Source organism: Varroa destructor, unplaced genomic scaffold, assembly GCF_002443255.2.
Source record: "Varroa destructor unplaced genomic scaffold, Vdes_3.0 BEIS01000001.1, whole genome shotgun sequence".
In the NCBI taxonomy this organism is placed as follows: domain Eukaryota; kingdom Metazoa; phylum Arthropoda; class Arachnida; order Mesostigmata; family Varroidae; genus Varroa; species Varroa destructor.
The window spans coordinates 26,831,259-26,854,136 of record NW_019211454.1 but is presented as its reverse complement, the minus strand read 5'-3'; the positions used below and the strand labels follow the sequence as shown (position 1 = coordinate 26,854,136).

The following is a 22,878-nucleotide window of genomic DNA, read 5'->3' as shown; positions in this document are numbered from 1 at the left end:
GACGATCTCCTGAATCTATCGTTGTAGGAACTGACTTTGGCACTCGTTAAAACAGTTGCACGTTGACTTAATTTCTTGATGTAACGATCAACTCAACGCATACGCACGATTATCTTTGACGACACGAATATGATTTTACAAGATGCAGATGAGAAATTTCCATATTACCCATTATGCCACCACTTCAATGGCCCATTGCTTTTGATAGATGGAATAACGAAGTAGGTATGAAAACATACGCAGATCACGTACTTTTATCGCTCGGCGCGCCTATGCTCAGGCTCACCTTGGCAATCATTTTGCGCTTATAGGGATTAATTTTCCGGTAACCACTTCTAAAGCTAACCCGAAAAAAGAACATTTTCAGTGAAAATAATTATAATCAATATTTGAGTAAACTCCTCTTTGTTAATTAGTTACTACTATACGAGTCTACAGATGTGACGTCAGCAATTAATCCTGTTTTGTCAGTGAAAAATTTCATTCGTGCAAATAATACACACCTGAAACTTTCCCGGCAGAGCTTAGACATATTTGGATAGGTTAGTAAGATGTGCCCCTGATAAAACCGATCAACTGCGTAAACATAATGGATAAAAACCGATGTCACTCTACAAAAGGATAGATAATGTTATAATGGCTTGCGATGATCATTATAGTCAACAGATTCTATGATCGTATTCAAAGGATCTGTCTGCAAAATACTGTATCTGACATTCAGAGGCTATAATGACTTAACGGAATTAGCCGCAAAGCTAGATTCACCATCGCTACATGCGTCGTCCTTTTTGCCTTTCATTCAATATATCACCCGTTATCAAAAAATTGTGATGTCACTCTGTATGAAAATAGAATCTGATTTGTTAATTTGTTGGCCTATGTGAAATGTTCTAACTAACATTTAATTGCTTAACTTATCTCTTCAGCTTTTGTTTTTTAGCATCTCAAGTTATCTCGTTATTTAAATTTGAAACCGCCCCACAAACTCTGGACCCATCACTGTGACTCATTTCTGTGCCGAACTATGAAATATGTGCCAAACTTCGATATATGTTTTTTTTTGCTCGCGCTCCTCTAATCTGGCTTTCTATAGCCTTCGTTGATGCTGGAAAAACGCTGGATATTTTCAGAAATAATATCCTACTTTTTCTTGCCGAAAATGCGAATATTTCGAATTTTATTTGGCCAAGCACCTGTACGCATGCATTAATTGGCAATATGGTCTCAAATGACCAACTAGTAACACACGTACAATTCCACAGAGTTCAATCGTAGGCCCATGTCTAGTTATTTTCTATGCGAATGAACTGTTTCTCTGTATCAATTTCCATGAAAGCTGACTGAATACCGGCATAATTATCACAAGACAGATTGCCAATCACTTCCTAACGCAAAAATTGAAAGATTGAACTGGTTATGGTTAGCATTGAAAATAGGTCGTTCCGTAAATTTTTGAAAACAGAATGTACCTGCTTTGAAACCTTTCAGTAGTCAACATATCAAACAGCTCAATCAACCCTAATGAGACAACCGTTGAATTAAGCGTATCTTAGCTTAGTTTGAGCTGTTACCCTAGATAAATATTCTAGATTACACTGAACAGCGGAAGCTGGTTATTTTGAAAGGCAACTGATGCGTCTTTTGATAACACCTTATTTTGTATGTATTTTCGAAACACGTAAAAATTGTTCGGCCACTTTTTTCGATGGAAAATATCCTACACTACGTATGTTGATCAACAAAGTGATCTGTATTTAACTTACCCAATGAAATTAGGTATGAGCTTCGAGACGCCGAGAATGAGCTCACATTTTAGACTCGCTTTTATAGTTAGCGGACATGTATAGGCGCAGGGTGACCATTGTGATTGAGGGGAATAAATTTCATCAAAACCCTCATTTTCGTTTCCGGTGTCAGCGAAAATCAGACGAGAAGTGGATAACGTAGCCGCACATTTTCTCGAAGTGCATAAGTATATTGGACAGTATAACTAGTTGTCTTTCATTAGATTTAGGACACGAAGTCCTGAAGATAACACCAGGAAGCACTTGAATTCTTTCTGCCCTAAGGCAAGAATCCAACCTTTGAAGGGAATAAACATCTGCTATACTAAGAGCAGTAGCAAGCCAGGAACTCTTCGGGTTCTTTCCTATCTTCACAATATCTCAAATCGACTAGGTAATGCATTATTGTACAATCATCTAGTAAAAATATTACTCATTAGTTTTTCAGTCTATCCTGTATAATTATATGCGTTGTGAAACGAATGGATATTTAGCACTATTTTTAAAATTACATGACATTCACCACATTCTCCGCAGGCTCATTGAACCGTCTAGCGAATTCAATAGTCATCGTGCGTAACGATCGCTTCCCGCGAATAATTCGCTTTTATTTTTATTATCCATCTTCTACATGTATATATATACATACCAAGATTCGACAAGTGGGTACTATATATACTCATAGTCGGTCGGAACTGGACACATGTTGTAATTACACACGTCCTTCTCGATCGTCAACGCTACCATGGTCACGGCCAGTGATTTCGGGTATCCCGTAGATTTGCGACACGTCGCTGCTATGGCTGCTTAGGCGATACTTGTACCGCGCGATTCTCTTCTCGATACTCCACTCTGACTTAAATGTGGGAAGCAACTTCTGTGACGTGTGAAGATGCTGGTATGTAAGAAGCAGAGGACGGGGTTGCTTTTTCGGCACCTCGCCTTCGATGGCGAAGTTAAGCATGGACCCCTTTTCGTAGCTTGGGTACCGAACGCCTGCGCTCTTAGACTGAGTGCAACTCTTCTGGCAACAGGCCTCAAACCTGTGCAATAATTCGAGAAATGATAAAAGTAGTTGTTGCCCCTCGAGCCTTGCTGTCCGTAGAATTCACAGTAAGAACGCCCTTCAAGAGCACCCCTAGGGCGGAGGAGCCAAGCGACTTCACCAGAGGTATGGAGGTACGCTCCGTGACTGTGCCACTAGCCCATTTGCGGGTGGGCTACAGTGGACCTGACGTGGCGAATGCTGGGTATGTGACATAGTACCGCAGGCGCGGGCCCCGAAAAAGCTCGCATTACCCGTGACGACCGCGTTTAGAAGCCCATACCGGTTCTGAAAGGCGAAGAGCGCCTTTGCCGCGGATCGGGTTGTTCCCTAGCGGGCCAGAAAAAAAAATGAATAAAGCGGGTACAATATACTGACCAGCGCAAACGGCAGTGCCTTTTCGGGCATGCACAGCGGCCCCATAAAATCTAAGTTTATCTTTGTAAAAGAGTGTATCGTAAGCTCCACAAGCGTCTGGGACAGATGACGCTTGTGGCTCGATTTTTCCCGCTGACGCGGACGTGCTCCCGTATCTTCGCCCAGATGCCCCGCTTCAGGAAGTAACGAGACGTAAACTGGTAAGCAGTCTTTGTTAAGCCTGGAGGTCTTTGATGCCAGAAAGCAACTATTGTATGTGGCCTGGAATAATACAAGGTGGCTCCCCTTAGCATAAGTCGATTGGCCCTTTCACGCTTTAACGGCAAGACGGCTACTTGACTAAAGCATGGTCACTAGCGGAGCTTAATACGGACTCGCCGTCTAATGTATTACAAACGATCCAGGGCCAATACCGTCACCTACAACCCCTCTTCGAAGTGCTATCCCATGTAGGCGAGATATGATTTGTTTCGCCGTTCTGGTACCATAAGTTAAAGTCATATTCCAACAGTTCCAGGGGCCACTGTTCTTGCTTTGCAGGTATTTTAACTTGTTGCAGATGGTCGCCATCACGAACGTAGATACAGGTATTGGTGGAATTTTTTACTATCTAAATAACAGGTAAAAAGTTCGTTTCCGACGAATGTTATTTCGCCTTTTGTACGGAGAGACGCTTACTCGTATAGGCTATCACGCATTCCACCTTATCTTAAAATTGAGCGAACACCACCTCCATGACGGAACCGCTCATGCGGTCTCTATTTTGATCTGCAAGTCTTTCTATAGCTGTTGTAAAATAGGGTCACTTGCCAAGGCGCCCTTCAAAACAAGAAATTTTCTACGATGAAACGTAGTCCATGCGACAGGGACTTTCGTTTTTAACAAACGGTGCGGCAGTTTTGCGACTTCGATAAAGTCCCGTATGAACCAGCAGTAGTGAAATATTAGCCCCAGAAAACTTTATAATTAACGCAGAGTTATAGGTGGCTTTGTGGCGTGTATGCCCGCAACCTTTTGTGGATCAGAAAAGATTCCCAGCGGGAAAATATTATGTTCGAAGTTTACAATCTCTCGCATAGCGAACGAACACTTCAGCGCCTTGAGATGTATATCGATGGCACTGAGAACAGGAAAGTATTCTCAGAAATGGTACAGACGCTTTTCTAGCCTCAGGCTAAGTGCATTAATCTGATATTGTAACTTACTTAATACCCGGTTCATCAACCACTGAGATGTCACCCAAGCGTTGGCTAACTTGAAACGCATCTGCTTAAATAGGTGTCTACCGTTTAGGGTATAACATGCGGTTTTTAGGGTATAACCAGGAGCCAAGGGAACCTGCCCAACACCTTGGTCTTCCTTAACACGTCGAGAGCGTGAAAATGGAAGACGTCTCTCTTTGTGACCGAAGTTAACTTGCCTGCCGTTTACGCAAAATCAGGTCGTCTTCTTCACGAGGACGACCAGGTAAGGTCACGGAATAGACGAGGGCTTGATCATGTTATCATCAACCATTTTTTGTACTCTCTTTGCAACGCAAATTGGTCACCGCGGGTATGCATACAGAGGAGGCTATCGGAATAATTTACCGGGTGCCCTATGGGTAACTTCCCGGCTTCACCAATAAATGCCTGAATCCTGCCATAGCAGCCTCGCCAGATGCTATTGCCTGAATCAACTCCAGCGTATGCAACCCGAGCAATTCTCTTAATGGATGGAAGAGCGCATCGGAGACCTCCGACGCGATGGTCGCGTTATACGGAATCACGAAGGTGCTTATGAGGGATGCAGGATCCTATCCACCTGAACCGCAGATTTCGGTAACTCGATGGTCGCGATTAGTTACTTCGACGACTCCGGAAATGTCAATTGCCTTTTTTGGCCGTCATGGGGTAATAATAAGGTAGGGCGCCTTTTTTTTTTTTACAAGCTATAATACGGAAACGATGTGGCCTTGTGTTCGACTGCTGTATACACAAGCGGGTGGAAGTAGTATCGTTTTTGACGCTGATAACCTACCGCGCCGGTGCGAAAACTCGTGGGACTATGTTGGACAGCCATGGCCCACTTAAAATCGGCTGGCTCTTGTCACGGTCCTTCAATGCATACCATCGGGCGGCCTGGGCGTTATACGAAGACGGATTAGTTGCCGCAATGAAGTTACAAAGAGAATGAACTTGGCTGTTCTTTTTATATTGTGTAGCAACACCATAGAGTCATGAGCTTGCCCCAAAGAGTTAGCTTGGCCTTCGAACGTCCCCTACCTGGTCTTCATGCCTCAGAAGAATGGGTAGGCTGACTCCCTTTGGGTAGAAACGTTTGTTAAATTTCTCTTTAGAAACGTCCCAGTTGTCCGCTCCAGCTGCAATCGCTCAATCATAGCATATCAAGGCGAACATTTACTCCTACAGTTCAATCAATGAGTAGTCTAGGGAAGAGCGATGCGCAAGAACTGCTATACATTGATAGTCGCATCAAACCATGGGCCTAGAGAATACAGCAGACACAAGACTCACTGGACAAGGGTTCTTGCAAATGGCTTAAATCTTAATCTCCAATTGATTAGCATGAGAAAGTCGAGAGCGCTTTTGTCCGGGCGATACAACTGCCAATTGTGCTAATGACTCGTCATTTTAAGGGCGTAATTCGAAGTGCACCCGTTTTGAAATAGTGAGCGGGCTGCGTTAAATTTTTCAGGAGCTTAAGGTGCGATCGAAAATCACTACTGAAGTCTTTTCTACATTGTCGACTATGATGGAAAAGCATCTTAAATGATGCCGATCAGAGTCATAATGATGCATCAGCAGTTGGTACGGTTGTGTCCCTGCGATCGTTTAGTTGTAACGCATTTGCTTTTTAAATTTAACAGCATATGAGATGAGCTAGGTCTTAAATCGGACGTGGAGATATATTTTTATTGGTACCGGTCGCCCGCTTTGTAAAATAATGCTCGTCGGCAGTACTGCATGTAAAATTCAAAATAGTTGTACATGGTCAAACGGTAAGCTTAGGGCTTCCTAAACAGGTCGAGGCAGTCAATAATGTGCTAAAATGTTTCCTTGTATTGTACTGTAGAAGCCCCGTCTGTATTGGTTGGCAAAGTGTATCTGAGCCATCAATGTAATTCAAGACCCAGCATTATCGGAATAAGCAGAACAGGTATTCATATCCATCATATATGCGCGTTTAGCGTGGCAATGCGTATATGGGTAGCAATAAGAAGTGCCAATATATAATACTTTACAATGCTTACTTTTGTTACAAATAGCTCATTCGACAATCTTTCACTTCCATTTCTGGATCTGTCTTGCTTCATGCTTCTTTCACTTAAACTTAGGACTTTTTTTGTAACGAAACTTCTTCACCAAGGCAACAGTGTACTAGACCTTTTTTCCCATTATCAAAAAATTAATGAACAAATACATCGAGTACACTGGCGTAGCGGTTGACGCCGGTACGGGTTATAATACCAATAAATGCTGTCTAGATTTAGTTGATAATTTGCTAGTAAAAATTTATTGACAGTCTTGAGTGTTATTTATTATATACGAGGTTTTAGTAAATTTACTTATGGTATTTCCTGAATAGAACATATGAGGCAGTTCCCAAGAAAAGGGGGAAAGTGTTTCAATCGAAACATGTTTTACTTTGGCCATACCTAAACACATACGCAAAATGATATAGTAAGCCAGACCAAATCTCATGCACTCGAAAAAAAACGGATATTTTTTTAACCATGTGCTTGCAAAAATGCTTGCAGCTCGTAAGCCGAGGGCAGAGTTACCTGCTTTCAGAGACGAGTGCTCAAATTATCTACAGTGACAAAAAAAACAGAAAATCGTCTTCTGTTACTCACCAATTGCACCAGCGTCATCTTCTCGGTAAAGTTTGACCTCTTGATAGCGATCGGGGTTGATCATTTGGACATATCCGTATATGATGAGACATCGCAGCGGCTGAAAATGAAATCGAAAATGTTAATATGGCCCTCCGTATTATATCAGAGCAAGCTGGGTACATAACGGTGCAAATGTAGCCTTATGATGGAGAGAACCACAGGTCAAGGATTATCAAACATCAGCGTAGCATCGAAAAAGGTTTATTGTTAACCAAACGTCAGTTGAAGCCGCAATTATTGCAACGGTAAAGTTATACGCTCCGTACTAAAATTATGTTTTTTCAAACTTGTAGACATTCCTCCCTCTCCATCTGTAAGCCTATTTTTATCCTTCCCTATACATAACAAAGATACACTTTTTAGCTTTTAATACAATCCCCCTTGCGGTTCTTAACTGCTACTTAAATATATTATAGAAGAAATGAACGACAAATTATGGATTATGTTTACATACTGCTTAGTTGCCAAATATCGACAACTTGAGAATGCTTTTAGCACATTTGAGGAAACCATAATTGTGCTCTTGTAATTCTACCTGGCTACTTCAGCTGTTATTTGGAGTGACTGAAACTTTTGCGCCCGTAAGTTATACTTTCCCCACATAGGCAATTACCCAAGATATTAGTACGTTAAGTGTAAGTTCCGCGTTATTTGCAATTGCGACGAAAACAGAGTAAGTGTACAAGAATGATACTAAAGCGGAGTGCATTATTTATAATACTGGAACTCGGAAACTGCGCTAGTGCTGTTCCATAATAGTAGCTCTAAGGGTGTTCTTTCGTTAAGATAACTTTTAGAGACGAAAATTCTTCTTTAGTAAAACCCTAGATCATGCACAATCTAATACGTAGATCAGATAAATATGCTATACTTGTGTATTCTCGTCGACAAATGTTTAACATTTTTTCAAGTATACCTACACTATGTTTTCTTGAAAAAAACTTAAATTATTGAAATTCAGAATTTAAAAAGGAAGAGAAAATAACTATACATTTTGTTTTTGAAGGTAAAATCAAAATGTCTGTTGCTATTATACATGATGCATGGACATGTCCAGTTATGACTTTTACATTCACCATTTAGCCTACACGATATCCAAGTTAACCTCGAAGGAATCAAAAATTAAATTTCGTGTAAGCAATGATCTTGCCTTTTGTTGTTCTCACTTTAGAGCGCCGCAGTTTCGATCAGGACCACGGAACGGGGTCGCATCTGTAGAAATTATGTAGGCAGATTTTTTTTTATCCCGCGTGTACCTGAGCTTGGCTGCATGAGGTTAATTTTCAAACTCTAGCCCCAACTTCTTCCAACATAAAGCTACAGTAAACTACACCACTGCCACGGTTTACAGTTTTTCTTCTCCGACCAGATGGCTTCGAGGTGATTCATAAAACCACCTAGTTCGATCGGTAGTTGGCTTTACCAAAGGCATTCCGTAGAACCGTTCACCAAAGTCGGCTTATACGCAAGATCGAACCTAGGAATTGCCTCCAGACAATCCTGAATCTGGTAATAGTGGTAGTTGCTATGCTTTTCAGGTCCATTGCCTAAAGACATAAGTTTTCTCATTCGGAATGAAAACCAGTGCTAGCCAGTACGTGACTATCATCCAGGGCTGTAATCCGCTATTAATAATCACCAGAGATATGTGTGATGCTGTTAAGGCGGTATAGGTTGTTAGGAACGATGACAAAACTATCCACTTAAATGTAATACTTTTTCCGCGTACGCAAGTATCAAGATATAGGCTAGTATATTGTTTTTTACTTCGAATAGCGTTTACTTTAGTCGAAGGGTGCTAATGTCTGCGGGAAACTCCTGTCTATTGTTGCAGATGGCAAGTCGTCTTCGAGTTATGGTAAAATGTACATTGCGGACCGTTGGAAAACCTAGCAAAAGGCGGAGAGGCAGAACGGGAAACCACGGTTATGCAGGTCACGAAGGAAATGAGGAGGAGCTTCCCTATCGGTAAGGCCGTTATTGGCACCTGTGAAGCGTTTGGGATTGTGTAGACGAGGCAAAATATAAAAACAACTAGGCGTTGGCCTCATATCCGTCTTTCAGCTTCCATGCCGCTGTGCAAAACGATGGCATCACTAATGGTTATTCTTTTTAAGTGACGCCATATTCTTAAATGAAGAACAGAAGCAGCAATAGCCCCAAAATGTGCTGCGGGGTTTGACGAGCTTACCTATTCCCACCTGCACAGTTCCAGTTTCCTCTACAAAACACGTATAAACACGCTCGGGTTTCATCAGCATTGTTTGTTATCAGTTAGATATGCTGCCTTATAGTAAAAAAAATATACTTAGCAATAACTCGCGACGCTAACAGGGTTATTGGTTCACTTCGTAGAAACATTAAAACAGTTACAGAGTATACTGTCAAGCCAATATCGTAATAGTCAGCTGGCTATGGCAATACAATCGGTCTAATAGCACACGGCGCAAATTTAACTCATTGATATGGGATTTCGTTACACTGCATACTAGAGATCTCTCCAAATGGCCGCGAGAATTAATAACATTACATTACTAAACAATCATACTTTCGCTGTTGTAGAAAGACACGCATATGACTTCGAATAAGAATCTAAAAAGATCTCTTTGCTTGGTAGATAAAATAGAGTCTGGCCTATAGAGGAGTCTTTGATATACCAACGACTAAATACCAATGCACAAATAAGGCTCAAGGTATTCTTTAGGTCGAAGAAAGAGAACGCTGATTTAGTTGACTGACTTCATTGTCTTAGTACTAAACCCTTACAAGCTAATAGAGGATCGTGTGGAAATGCTAGCTCATTTCAGACATTGATCCGTCTATCTAAAAAATAAAGTGCTCCCGTAACTAAATATTAAGATCATTCATAAAGCTAGCCAATAGCAATTTGGTAAAAGCTAGGCTTTCTTTTATCGGACGAGAACTATGAATGGTTCTATGAAGCTACGAGCACATCTTTGAGTTACGTTTATCAACACAAAGTGCATTATGTCTCAATTACGCCTACATGGTACTTTGCTTGTTTTTTTTTGCTGAACGTATAACGGTGCCCTATTATCTCAGTTATAATAACAACAGCAATGAACAAAACCAAAAGAATATATGCCTAGATTGGACGGGTTTGATCTCTTGCGACCTTGATTTGACATTGAAGTCCTTATACAGTTTGTCAACATAGAAGAAATGAGGCCTTGGGATTCGCAGATTGTCTATTGTGTTTCACTGCATGTGTAGTAAAGTCGCCAGTTATGGAACGCTAAACAAAGACGCAATCAGCAACTATATAATGGTTATTGACGCGCACACAACTGGGATGATGGACGCAGTCATTGAGTCTATAGATCAAGTTCGTGCCTGTAATGTTTGAGCAGTAGTTAGTGTTGCGCCATATTGGTATAGTCGTACGATTATATTATTTGCTATATAAAATCAATCTAATCCCACATTTGATTTGTTCCGCCGTTCGTTATCCGGCAATAAAGCATGGTTCAATTGGTCCACGATAAATCGACTAGAATGGAAGGATAAAGAATGAATGGTAGTCAAGGCAAGATTGCCACTTCGTAAATAGTATATTCGTAATGATATGGAAATATTATAGCAGTAAGAACCGTGGAAAGTTATGCTAACTTCAGATCAATTCTCAGACGTGCATTGACTGTAAGACCAATTGGTGAAATCAACATATTAAAGCAGGGCCACGAGTCGAATTGATGCACATGAATCGTTATAGTTCAACATAATCACGGTGGCTTTCGACGGAACTTCTCTCCCGTTTACATTGCGAACGCATTACTATCGATAAGCAAATAGAGAGAACAAAATAAGAGCGCGAATATTTCACACGACAACCCCCCTTCAAGTATCAGAGCCCACGCATCTTTCCAGCACGTGCCCTCTGCTGTTCCGTAGCATCGCAAGGTTCGTGTTATTCTGAGCTGTTCCGTCAGTCAATCGTATAATGCACCTTTTCCTAGATCATCTCAATCTCTAAAGAGATTTTCCACTCGGTCCACGCTACACTTACTTTTTTCTTCTTCACTAGGTTTTATCTGATGATGGTTAAGCTATACGAGACGTACAAATGTCTATAGCTTTCACTTCGCTACAGGCCTTTTCCACTTTGAGAACCACTGTGTATCTGAAGCCTTTAAGCTCCTATGTTTCGCCGTTAGGCACCATGAGATGGCTGGCTCCCAGCGTGAAATAAAGTGTGTCTATGTCCTGATTCGAATCTAGACCTAAGATTAGCGGGCAGATACGTTATCCACTAAGCTATTATAAGACAAAAGCAATCTAGCCTTACAAAGAACTAAGATGAGTCACTTTTGTCTTGGTACGTAAGCTGACAATGTTAAGAGTACAGCAACCTAAAAGAAAGGGAATGGTTGAAAGTTTTGAACGCACTGGTGTTTTAGTATGAATTAGAGCTAGACTGAGGTAGCTTGATTATAAGCTGCACGTAAGTGAAAGCACGTGGATATTTTTTCATCGTGTGTTGATAAAGAGATCTCTCGCGAAAGCGTTTGCTCAATCTAACCACCATGCGTTTCATCCGTCATTTGAAATAGCGGCCTGAAGCAGTTATAATTCATATAAATGGGTTCATTCTTTCTTTAAATTTGCAAACAGTTTTAATACGATAGCCAATACGAGTAAAACGATAGATGCAGTGCACGCATAGTCGCTAAAAATCTTACTCGGATACGTAAGAAACAAAACATAAAGTATCAGTATACAAAGTATAAACATAAAGTAAAATCAAAAATAATCTAATAACCTCAAGGGACCTAAAACTTGCGAAAAAGTGCAATGAACCTAAAAAAGACCAACTGTCTCGGCTTGAATGTGGACTCAATTGGCACAGGACACTGTCGTCTAGAAAACAGGGGCTGGTTTTTGTATCATAGTTCTGGAACCAGCAGAAATATACCTTTATGCCAATTCGAACCTTTTCAAACCTAAACTGGTTGTGGATTTCCTGCTGTGTCTGATGAAAATTGTGGAACAGGAAGACTAACAACAATGTTGGCCGCTGATTTCCGCCAACTAGACAAGTTACACCTTTGTGGGGAGGTCATCTGGTGTGAACACATTGCACAAGAGCTGATTCTCTTTGACATTCCGAAAATATACTTCGCACTTTCACCGAGGTGAGTTTGCGACTTTCTTCTGGAAGGAACTAGCTCTTTTATCGTACTATAATATATATATATATATATATATATATATATATATATAAATAGTGAATAAACCCATGTACATTACCCCAAGCTGCCAATCATAATATGTATCACTCGATCCCGAACACCCTTTAGGGTCAGTCGCAGAACCAGTGTTGAATAATTGAAAATTAATTCTGATCTAGCCATGTCCAGTGTTTTGTCGCGAAGGCTGTTGGAAGCTTTGAAAAGGCTTCGGCTGTTGACCAGACCTTAAATTTGATTCTCTGTTTCTCCCTAGAATAATGGTCCTTTAAGTAACGGCAAATCCTTGCCGTGTTTGAATATCCTTCTTATTCTTATTTCGGACAACAAAAACTAGTCTACTTGTCGCCGCATATCCTTTGTAGGGGCATTTTTTTTTCTTGCATTAGAATCATGTAAGCCGTCATATCAACCTATTTAGTCGTTGTTTGTTTTAGAATTGTATATTCTTTTATAATACTGAATTTCAATTACGCTCTTGAAAAGGTAGTGTCTTTTTTGCTTTGCTCTTACTTTCGCCGAGTTTCTTCAGTTGAAAGAAAAACTATTATTATATTATTAACATTATATTAGGCGACTCAATATGAACTGCAAGAATTATTGATTTTCCTTGTAAAGAAGGCTATTTGATAATGGTACAATATCCCCGATGTGCTTCCAGGTTTATTTGACGAGTACCTCTTGCTGCTTGGAAATATATCAGGACATATGCCGATTTTTCGCGGCACTCTCCGCAGTTCCTAAAAAAAACCGAATTTTTTTCTTTTGTATTAGTGTATCTACAAGGCATTAACTAAGGTCTACTGAAATATGGAGCGCGTTTCGCATATCCTGATGATTTAGAAATAGGTAGTGTGGTAATACTGCTTTTCTTTCTAAATAAAACCACACGGTTTCAACAGTCGACGGAACAACGTTTTCTTCTGCCCGTTATGAGAAATATAAATGTACAAAAGACTGAAAATTTTTTCCTTGAAAAACCAGCACAGCTAAATAAACACTTTAATATGAATTATGTTTAGGGATCTTATTATTAAAAAAAAAAACGATGCCTCTGCTGATTCGTACAAATTAATGTCGCTTACCTCCATGAAAAAAGTTCAGGAATCTTTTTTACTTCACTAGTGTTGTTTACTGTCGGGTTGTATTTCAAAGATACGAATGGTGTTAGTCATTTATTACCTCTCTCTTTCAGCAGCAAAGTACAGGTGCACTTGACCAAATCTGAATACAGGGCCCAGGGTTCAGTAGGTTAAAGTCCTACAGCGTAAGACGAATGCTTCAACTGCAAAATCTGGTGAAACCTTAGACCTTAACCTAATTTGAACAAAATAGTAAATCCCGAAAACCACTTTTTGAATATAAGATCAAGACACTTATGAAACCAAAAATTCATTAAAAGCTATGCTTCTGCTAATTTCATGACCAAAGACCTAAGTACCGAAGATTGATTTTTAGCCGTAAGATGGAACCGCTGCTCTTTACAAATTGCAATACCCTTGAATAAAGCAGCGATATGTCCGAATTTACAGCAGTTCTTTGACAATGGATAAATACGCTTTAGAAGATGTGACCATTTCTGTACAGGCAGTGACTTTGTTCAAACATATAGAAATTACAATGACGCTGTCACATGATTCCGACCTCCCAGTTACCCAGAAAACTGTTTCAGCGTTAATTACTATTGGCCTTACTTTTAAAAAAATGAAAAATCCTACATTTTACATGAATCTTTACAGAGGTTTCGTTATTAGCAAATCCCTATATTGTTCCAAAGTTTACGAACCTTATATTAAGAAGCACATTGATACTGATAAGTGAACTCAGAATCAGTTTATTCATAAAGCCATCTTCAGATGCGACGTTAATAAAACTAATCTATCTGTTCAGTTTATATCTAAACTATACCCAAAAGTAAGCGTCACACATACAGTAAGCCACGAAAATCCGATAATATATCATAATTCATCAACGTCCTCGAAGAGACGATAATGGCATAAAAAAGGCTTGGATTAAGAGGCTAAAAATATTCTCGTCGAGAGTTGTCCACGAACTTTGTCATAGACAGACTTCGATAATATTATGTTTTCAATTAGTATTTTTTATTTTATATAATTACTGTTTTTTTTTCTGAAAATTGCAACGCAATGCTACTGCTAGTAGGATCATTGTTTATGCTGCTGAAACATTTTAGATTTATTGACAATTCGCCTTCGCGACAGCTCAATATGCACAAATCTGGTTTGTCTTAACTTGTAAATCGCCAAATTCAGGCAACCACAGTTGTTTGTAATTTCTGTATGGCGTGAAAACTTAAGCTGACCTTGGCTTACAACTGGAACGTATGTTTTTTTTACCTCCACTGGTTATGGCAGGCTTACTTTTTCATTTAAAAAGAAAGCTGCTCTCATTTTGGTACTGAGAATGAATGCCCGTTAACGCAAAAAGCTCGCTAAGCGTTGCACCGATTCGTTCCACACACTTTATTTTATCAGTAACAACAAACACAACTTTTTAGACACGAGGTGAGGAACAGAAATTCGTCGAGTATGTATGCAACTACACACGCGCCAGACCCTTAATGATTCAAGCCGTTTATATACTTCGGGTAGATGTTTTGATTTATCTTTCGAAATTATTCCTAAGTGCACTTCACAAATCTGTATCAATGGCAGGCCTTTAGGCTAGTATCTGTTTTACTTAGAACACATAAATCGACCTTGATCGCTAACATAGCCTGCCACGTCCTTTGTGTAGAAGAGGACGCTCAAACAGGGGCGTCAAACTCCGCCTACAGAGTCTTACTTGGCGCCCATAGTTCCTATTATCCTTTCCCAAGAATGAAGTTATTCCGCCGAAAAAGCTGAAAAGGAGCATAAATCGCATGCAACAAATTATACTAACATACTGCCAATAAACTGGCCTAAGTTGTTTAATAGCTAATAAATCAGTTCAATTACACAATGTTATTATTATTGCTAAGTTCCTATGCCTTGACTGACCCAGCTTATAAACGTTTATTTTTCGTAAAACAAAATATAAAAATAGTAGTGTTTGGTTGAAAATTGAGCACGTAAGTAAAACAAAATATACGGTAAAGGATGAGACAAACCATTTCTTTTGATTGTTTTTTACTATTGGCAACCGAAACGTAGTTTAACTTTACTAAGTAGTCTGTCTTCATGCCGAGATGCTGAACGCGAGAGGCAGAAGTAGATATGTAGTGAACTTAATGATACCTTTACGAATTTGCACAAGTAATTATTATTATTGAGTAACTATTATTTGAAATAGTGATACCCTGAGTTTTTTGCAGTTTGCAAAAAAACAGATTAATTTAATGTTTGCAGACAGCACTTTCGAATAAAGACATGGCAGTAAATAATAATGTGAGTAATTGTTGGAAAATAGTGAAAACGTTTTACATCATGAGAAATCCACTAACTGCTAACATAAACGCCCATAGCAATGTTCGCTTTCAAAGCGGTAAACAGCTAAAGAACTACTATAGGGTAAGGTACATAAAGACGCTGCTTCTGTATCGTTGTGTGGTAGTATCTGCTTTGGTGGATGATCAACGCAGTAGACACTAGAATGGAGCCCGGGAGAGGACACTTTTTATTAAGCATTTACACTGAATGGACAGCGTTATATACGCCAACAATATAAATACGTACAATCTCTGTTCATGTATGTCTTTATCTATTCCATACCGGTTAAATTCCGGCCAATGCCACTTGGGTGGGATGACCGTGCGGTGTTCCCATTTGCTGTTTTCTTGACTCACCACTATGAGCCAAGGAAACAGAATAGCATAGCAGGAAGTATAGTACAGTGTATGTGCTTAAGACGAATGTATCCAAACTTTAGATGCCTACACCCTTCCTCCTTGTGCCGCGCCACTACCATACATATACATACCCACTAGACTTCTTCTGCCCATGGACGAATTAAGGACATATGTTTGTAGCGCGCTTAACCGGAGTTCCTCTCAACCCTCCGGTTTGCCTAGCTCGTTCGGGTTGGAGGGTTTTTTTTTCTTTTCACTACTTTGTCGGACACGGACGACATGATCCATCCGTAGCGCGCACAAGAACTACTCGAAGGTAGTAGGATAGTTCTTTCTCTCTAACCAGAGCTGGCTAGGTTGTCGTTCACATGAAAGAACCTAGGTCGGACGCAAATGAATAGATAGGAAGCTCAGCCGTTAGTCGTTTTGTGACATCGTTGTTCATTACTAAATAGGTTCTGCCGCATGTACTATTATGTGGTCATTTCAGGACCAGCAGACTGCGAATAAAAAGATGCAAATTGCAGAATTAGATTGTCGTACAAGTTAGTTGGACTAGGCTAGCACGCATCTAGCTCTCGACCTAGACCTTATGGATTGTGTCTACGTGGTACCACACTCTAGAGAGCCGGTGGTATCGGAAGTAATCCTGAGCTATATTGGACCATAGAAGGGCACACACACATGTCGTGCGTTAGATACATGGTCAAAATAAATAACTCTATGAAATAAAGGCTAAATACAAAGGATGAGAATAAATATGCAATGAGGTAACTAAAACAACAAAATTTGATACTTTTCGTTAACTCCTTTTTATTAACTAATATAGGGTAGCTTGCCGCATGAAATTAATTACCGGATGTTTAACGTTTACCAATAACCCCGTACTTGACCTGATAGCCACAGAAAAATACTTTGTTCTTAAGCCGCTTTATTAAAACTTGCGCTGATAATCTTTGGAAAAAACTTCTCCAATCTATTATGATTTTATGGCTATGGTGTAAGTTCGTAGTTAAAAGTTTCTGGCTTTGGCACAGCAGTGCCGATCTTTTTAGCGATATATCGTGTATAGCTGAAGAAGCGCGCTTTATCCCATTCTATAAATGATCGTTCTTTGGTTGACGTAAGGACTCCTAATTGGCCTGCTAGGAGATTTTTAAAGAAAGATCGGTCCTTCTTGTTCGATCATCGAGTCAGACATTGGGGTAGTTGCAGTATCACTGAAAAGTTTATAAGCGGAAAATATTCCTTATCGCCATTTTGAGTTGGTCATTTCCTACCTCCCAGAAATATTATACTCGTATAAAATATGTAGGTTTCCCCTACAGTTGTACAGTTTTGCGTGCTGTCGAAATAATGCCAGGGTGTTTTCACCATGAAAATGGTTTTTCACTTTTCTTTAATTAGAAAAAAAAAAAAAGGAAATTTGTATATTCTTTGTAAATCAAAACCAGCGAGTTCCTTACTATATTTATATTTTTTTAGAATACATAATTCAAAAATGAACATGCATATCATCATACGCCCTGTAAGATTTCACGATTTCCTTACGGTTCAGTATATTATCAACATCGCCGGTAATTTGAAAAAGGCACCCCATGCTTAATTCAGAAACTAAATGTTCTGCCTGAAGATACATATCTTTGTTGAAATAATATGGCTACGCATTCTTTAATAGCTAATGGACGGAGTGCCAGATTGAAAGAAGCGCTTGTAAAGTCATCTCCTGGAAAAAGGACTATACAGGTTTCTTCTGATTTAGAACTTTGCCGTACTTTGATACCGTGAGCACTGTTACAAGAGCAAGACAGTGAAAGATGCAGTGGACTTCGTCGCGAAATACAAGACACGGTCTACTACTTGCTCCTTTTCTAGGCCTTAGCTACCCTGTTTTTCTGATATATAAGAGAATTAATACAGCGTCACCTTTCACCACTCTTGCGTAGACTGCACTATTGATTCTATGACATCTGTCCTATCCCAAGAGAGTCAAGTAGATAGTGGATTTTTGATTTGACCTTCTAGCTGGACAGCGAGAGGAGACAGCCACCAGGACAAACGGAAATGCCGCGGAAAATGTGGAGTGAAGATGAATTGCAACGGAAACAGAGATTTATTCGCCCAAACTCCTGCTTAGAGTGTTCCATCAGGCTTCCGCGGACGGCCAAGTTAAGTTTGTCTAATGAAATCCATCCTCACATAGATTTCCTTGACATTAAGGCCCAATAGAGAGATGGGAATGGACCTAGCCTTTAAGCGCATTTTTTCGACTCAAAATCTTCCTAGATTCGATATTCAGGCGCTTTGTTTGGTTACCGTAAAGTTATATTTATGTATAAAATAGTTGTGCCTTAAATGAACGTATTTCCGTACTTGCAAGTACATTAACATTTACACTGGTTTATACACATACAAGTATGCTCTCTTCAAAATGGTGGAATAAGGGTAAGCTGGAAGAACAATTTGCGATAGCTCTCAATACGGTTATCTCTTCTTAAATCGTCTCTTTCCTCAAATTCTTGGAGCGTTTATTCATCGAGTTGGGTAAAAAAGTTATCACGCGCGTCGTCAGCCGTCATAGTCAGCCCCAGATGCTACTATACTTAGGCACTTTAAATTTACAAGTATTTTATATACTCATTCGGTCCAATTATTGACCATGTTAAGTTCGAGGCTAGAAGCTCTACCGTATAATAGATTAAGCTTTTAATTTGATTGTATTCGCACAGATAAAACATTGTCTTCATTTTCTTAAATTTCACTTCACTTCGTGAGAATTTCTCTTTAGATTTACAAAGATGGATTCATTTGAATTTATTTAATTATCGTTTATTCAAATGCTGGAAAAAGCTTTTCGAGTAAATTCATTCATAGCTTCTTTTGCCAGTATCCAAGTGCTCTATTTCAAATGAGACGGTGACTTTAACATGATATCTTTCTAGTCGAAGACTTACCTTGATATGAAGCCAATTAGCAACAAATCGTATCAAAACGGTGACACAGTTACCGAGGATCTAGTGATGGCCAACCCGGCCCAACGCAAACTTTACTCTGTGAACGCTTTAGATCACGTATGCCCATAAAGCCTGCGGCAAAATATGGTGGCTAACCGCGTTGTCACTGCATCTATCAGATCATTCAGAATTGAAATGCCCCGTTATATCTCACACTAGTCACATCTGAACCGCATGCTTTAAGTTAGATTGTTGACCATCCAGTACTGCATTTGGAAAATATATACTAACACTTCTGTTTATAACAAATAACGTGGTCATTTTTTGACTGCAAGCCAGTAGTTCTCACTGTTTATCCAGTTCGCTGGCAAACATTATCTTTACGATCATTAAGAGATCAAATTAATTATCAGAAAAAGAGTCATCAATATGACGGCTGTTTTTTTTTAATATTCGGAACTGCACATGCCCAAACTTATTATTTCAAAATTATACTAAATATCAATGGGTACATTGTTTTATTTTAAAATATCTTTAGAGATTTTCCGGCGCGTTTAACACCAAAAAAAGAAGTGCAAAAACGTCATTTTCAGGATACAGACTTACCATATGGTTCGAGTCGTAGTAGAATTCGGACGTTTCCCTCCATACCAATGGAGACTTTTCTATTTTGTAAACGCTTAAAGTGGTTCGACTAGTCTCTGAAGTTTCGATTTCGAACTCTGAACATTTTGGTTAGGCGGAGGGTTGTACTCCTCTTATCAGGATTCACCTTGGGTGCGGCTCCGCTATTTCCTTCGTGGACAGAGCTTGTGATGTCCTACCAGGTTAGAGATATTTTCTAGGGTCATCGTATCTCCTATTGCACGCTCCCGTAAGAGTCGCATAGAAATAAAATGACATTACTTTTATGACTCGGGACTGTTTTAGAGATGTGCAGGCTTCTAGTACGTAAAACCATTTGCATTGGTCTATGTACCCGTAGAGAATATTTAATTTGTGAATCTTACCCGTTTACAACAAAATATGGAATCTCTTGTTCTTGAATAATCGTTAAGCAGCTCAATAAATCTATTATTTTACTCTTATTATCGAAGTCGGCAGTAGAGTGATTTTAGATTTCACGACCTCATCACGAAGACTCTTCATTTCTTCCATTTTCTATCCTGTTGTATTCTTCATGCGGTATCTAATAGCAGTTCACGTTTTTCGGTTTTCTTAGTTATTAAATGCCAAATATGGGTTTCAGTAAAGATTAGACAACAGTTTAATGCCCTTTTGCGGGAGTACCTTTTTGAGTCATAATGACATATAAATCAATACGGGCTGTTATACAGTAGAACTTTTTTCAGCTAGAAAGCACAGGAATAAGTCGGTTGCCTGGCCAAATTTGAACCCGTTTACGCCCTATTGCAAAAATGTTGTCCACGGGCTTTGCTACACAAACCGTTGTTTTTTCCTTGTTTACAGTACTTGTTTGGTTTTATTTTTTTGCAAAAGCCTTAGGCCTTCATATAGGCGTTTAATCTACAAAGCGATATATCCTACAATATGTGTCCCGAATCTGCTTTATACAGGGACATCTTTAAGATCGTATTTCGCAGAAGATGCTGTGTCATCTATTGGCGTTCGCGTTAAAATCCGTTAGCGGTATTTGGTACGTATTGATTTTTAGGCATTTACTGATGAGTGACGTACTCTGCTAGGTTAAAGTAGGCAGTTTTAAGCTGTCTCGAAATTCCTACACTGTTAGAATGAGCAGCGGTTTTTTTTTTGTTATTTTCAGGTTTCAAGTTCGACTTATGAAACCATCAAAATGACACTGCAAATTGATAGAGGGGGCAAAGAGATTCCTGACATTGCAATCATTGGTTCACTAAAGACAATTATTAATTTAATTGTGTGTGGCTTCTTCTTTGTGGAACAATTGGCCGGGTTAAAGCTAGAAAATCCCATATATACAATAATAAAATATAGAAACTAGTTTTTGATCTATTACTGCTACACGAATTTTGTATAGCACTTAAGGTACCGGCGCAGAGTCGGCTGAAACGTCAAAAGTGATTTGCCAAGCGATAACTATCAGAAAAGTCGTTTTTGCACCGTGAAGGGATTTTGTCGGGACGGGTCAGTCAGTCGCACGCTTTGCATTGAGATCTGACGCCTCTGGAATCTTAGAATATAAAATAGATTTTTTAGCCGGCCTCACCCAAGATGACAAAAACAGGCTAGCGTAGTGCAGAATTATAAATTTGGGCAATCAAGCTCGCTTTGGCGTTTGCTAAGGAAAATGTAACCGCTGATGAGCGAGCCCACTCTGGGCAGCTACGGCCCGAATCTCTAAGCCGCTACCCTAATTTGGAAATCTCAAAGAAAAGAACAAATTTTTATCAGACCCATGAGACACATTTTCGATGCATTTGAAAGAACCGCTTGATATTACCGTCGGTGTGACACGGAGTGCTATAGTCATTTAACGCAGGCCCCGGCCTTATATCTGTTTCATGAATTTCTTAACCTTCGCAACATTAATTGCGTTTCGTAATCAATGACTGGATTGGCTTGTTTTTTTCATATGCCCCAACGTTTCGCAAGTTTGATATATTTAAATCATTCGAGCTGATTTGAAACGCGCATCTGTCGTACATCATTTGGTTGACTAGTAGCCTGACATATGATTTGACTTGACGCGTCAGCTACGCCTTTAGTCATTTACCCGTCACTCTTATTCTCTTGTCATACATTTCATCCTAGCCGTGTAAAGGCATCAGCATTTATAACATTCTACTAAAGACTATTCCGGTCCAAGCCATAGGGGGTTCTGTCTCATATGCAGGACGAGCTCCATATGTTTTAATGCCCTATTTTAAGAAATAGGAAAGTCTTTCACAGAAAAATGTGCAAATAGCAAAGAACAAGACTGTAATGTTGGCCTCCGTGTGGGCGACGAGCAAGATGGTCACTATTGAGAGGTTGGATTGGTCACATGAAATAGGCACAAAAGCTTTGTGCTAAGAAGTAGAAGCAGAAATACCACTATGCTTTCCCCTAACAGGCGCATAAAGTAAAACGGTAGGATGCAACCTTCTATTCCGTCAACGAGTGTGTATCTCAATAAATATAAATATATATAAGTATGCACAGTGGGTGTACTACAATACCCGTACATCACAGCGGAGTGTGAATGTATACAGTGCTGTAGAGGTTGCTGTAGAGTCGGGAGGTGATTTCGGTTAAAGAAAAAAAAAGAGGCTGCCATGGGTCGTGAGTGTGGCTTGCACCTATTTCTCAGGCCTCTAGCAACCGTAAGTAAGAGAATAGTCTCGATTGCATTGGTTGCGTGGTCAGCTGTCTTTTACAGGCAGGCAGGCAGGCAGGCAGCCTACGGGAAAGCCACGGGCAAAGTGGAGAGAAAGAAACAGTAGATGGCCAGGTCGATGACGTTGCTTTCCGTTCGCCGCATCGGCAGTCGGCAGCAGCCGAGGAAGGGGAAGTCCTGACGGACGAAGCCTCTCCTTCGCATGACGGCCGTAGCAGTAGCAGTTGCGCCATGTCCCTGCATTGCGCTTTTGTTTTATCTGTGTAGTGGGTACTGATGCAGCTATAAGCACGCCGCCAGGTGTTTACCGCCGCTGTATAATAGTGTCCTCCAGCGTCAACGCCTCCTGCTATACCAAGAACCTCTTCCGCCTACCAACTTGACACTCATCGGAGAAGCGTCGACGACAACAACAGCAGCGGTGCTGGTAGTTGTCGTAGTACTATTCACCATCCTCATTGCTGTTATTGGAAATAACAATCGTTGGAGGAATGACGACTACG

The 22,878-nt window shown here is 40.0% G+C and overlaps 1 protein-coding gene and 1 long non-coding RNA gene across 7 annotated transcripts in view; both read right to left on the bottom strand.

Moving 5' to 3' along the window:
• LOC111253232 (uncharacterized) overlaps nt 1–22,878 on the bottom strand; it is a 141,922-nt gene that overhangs the window by 34,204 nt on the left and 84,840 nt on the right. For all 6 annotated transcript variants that reach the window (XM_022812353.2, XM_086979658.1, XM_086979663.1 and 3 more), the window contains one exon: nt 7,064–7,163. In XM_022812353.2, the coding sequence (XP_022668088.2) occupies nt 7,064–7,163 (100 nt within the window). The remainder of the gene's footprint in view (nt 1–7,063; nt 7,164–22,878) is intronic.
• On the bottom strand, nt 14,770–16,801 carry LOC111255381 (uncharacterized). The gene is made up of 2 exons (XR_002675461.2): nt 16,234–16,801; nt 14,770–15,175 (listed from the first exon to the last, which is right to left on the bottom strand). It is a non-coding gene; the product is annotated as an uncharacterized LOC111255381 (long non-coding RNA).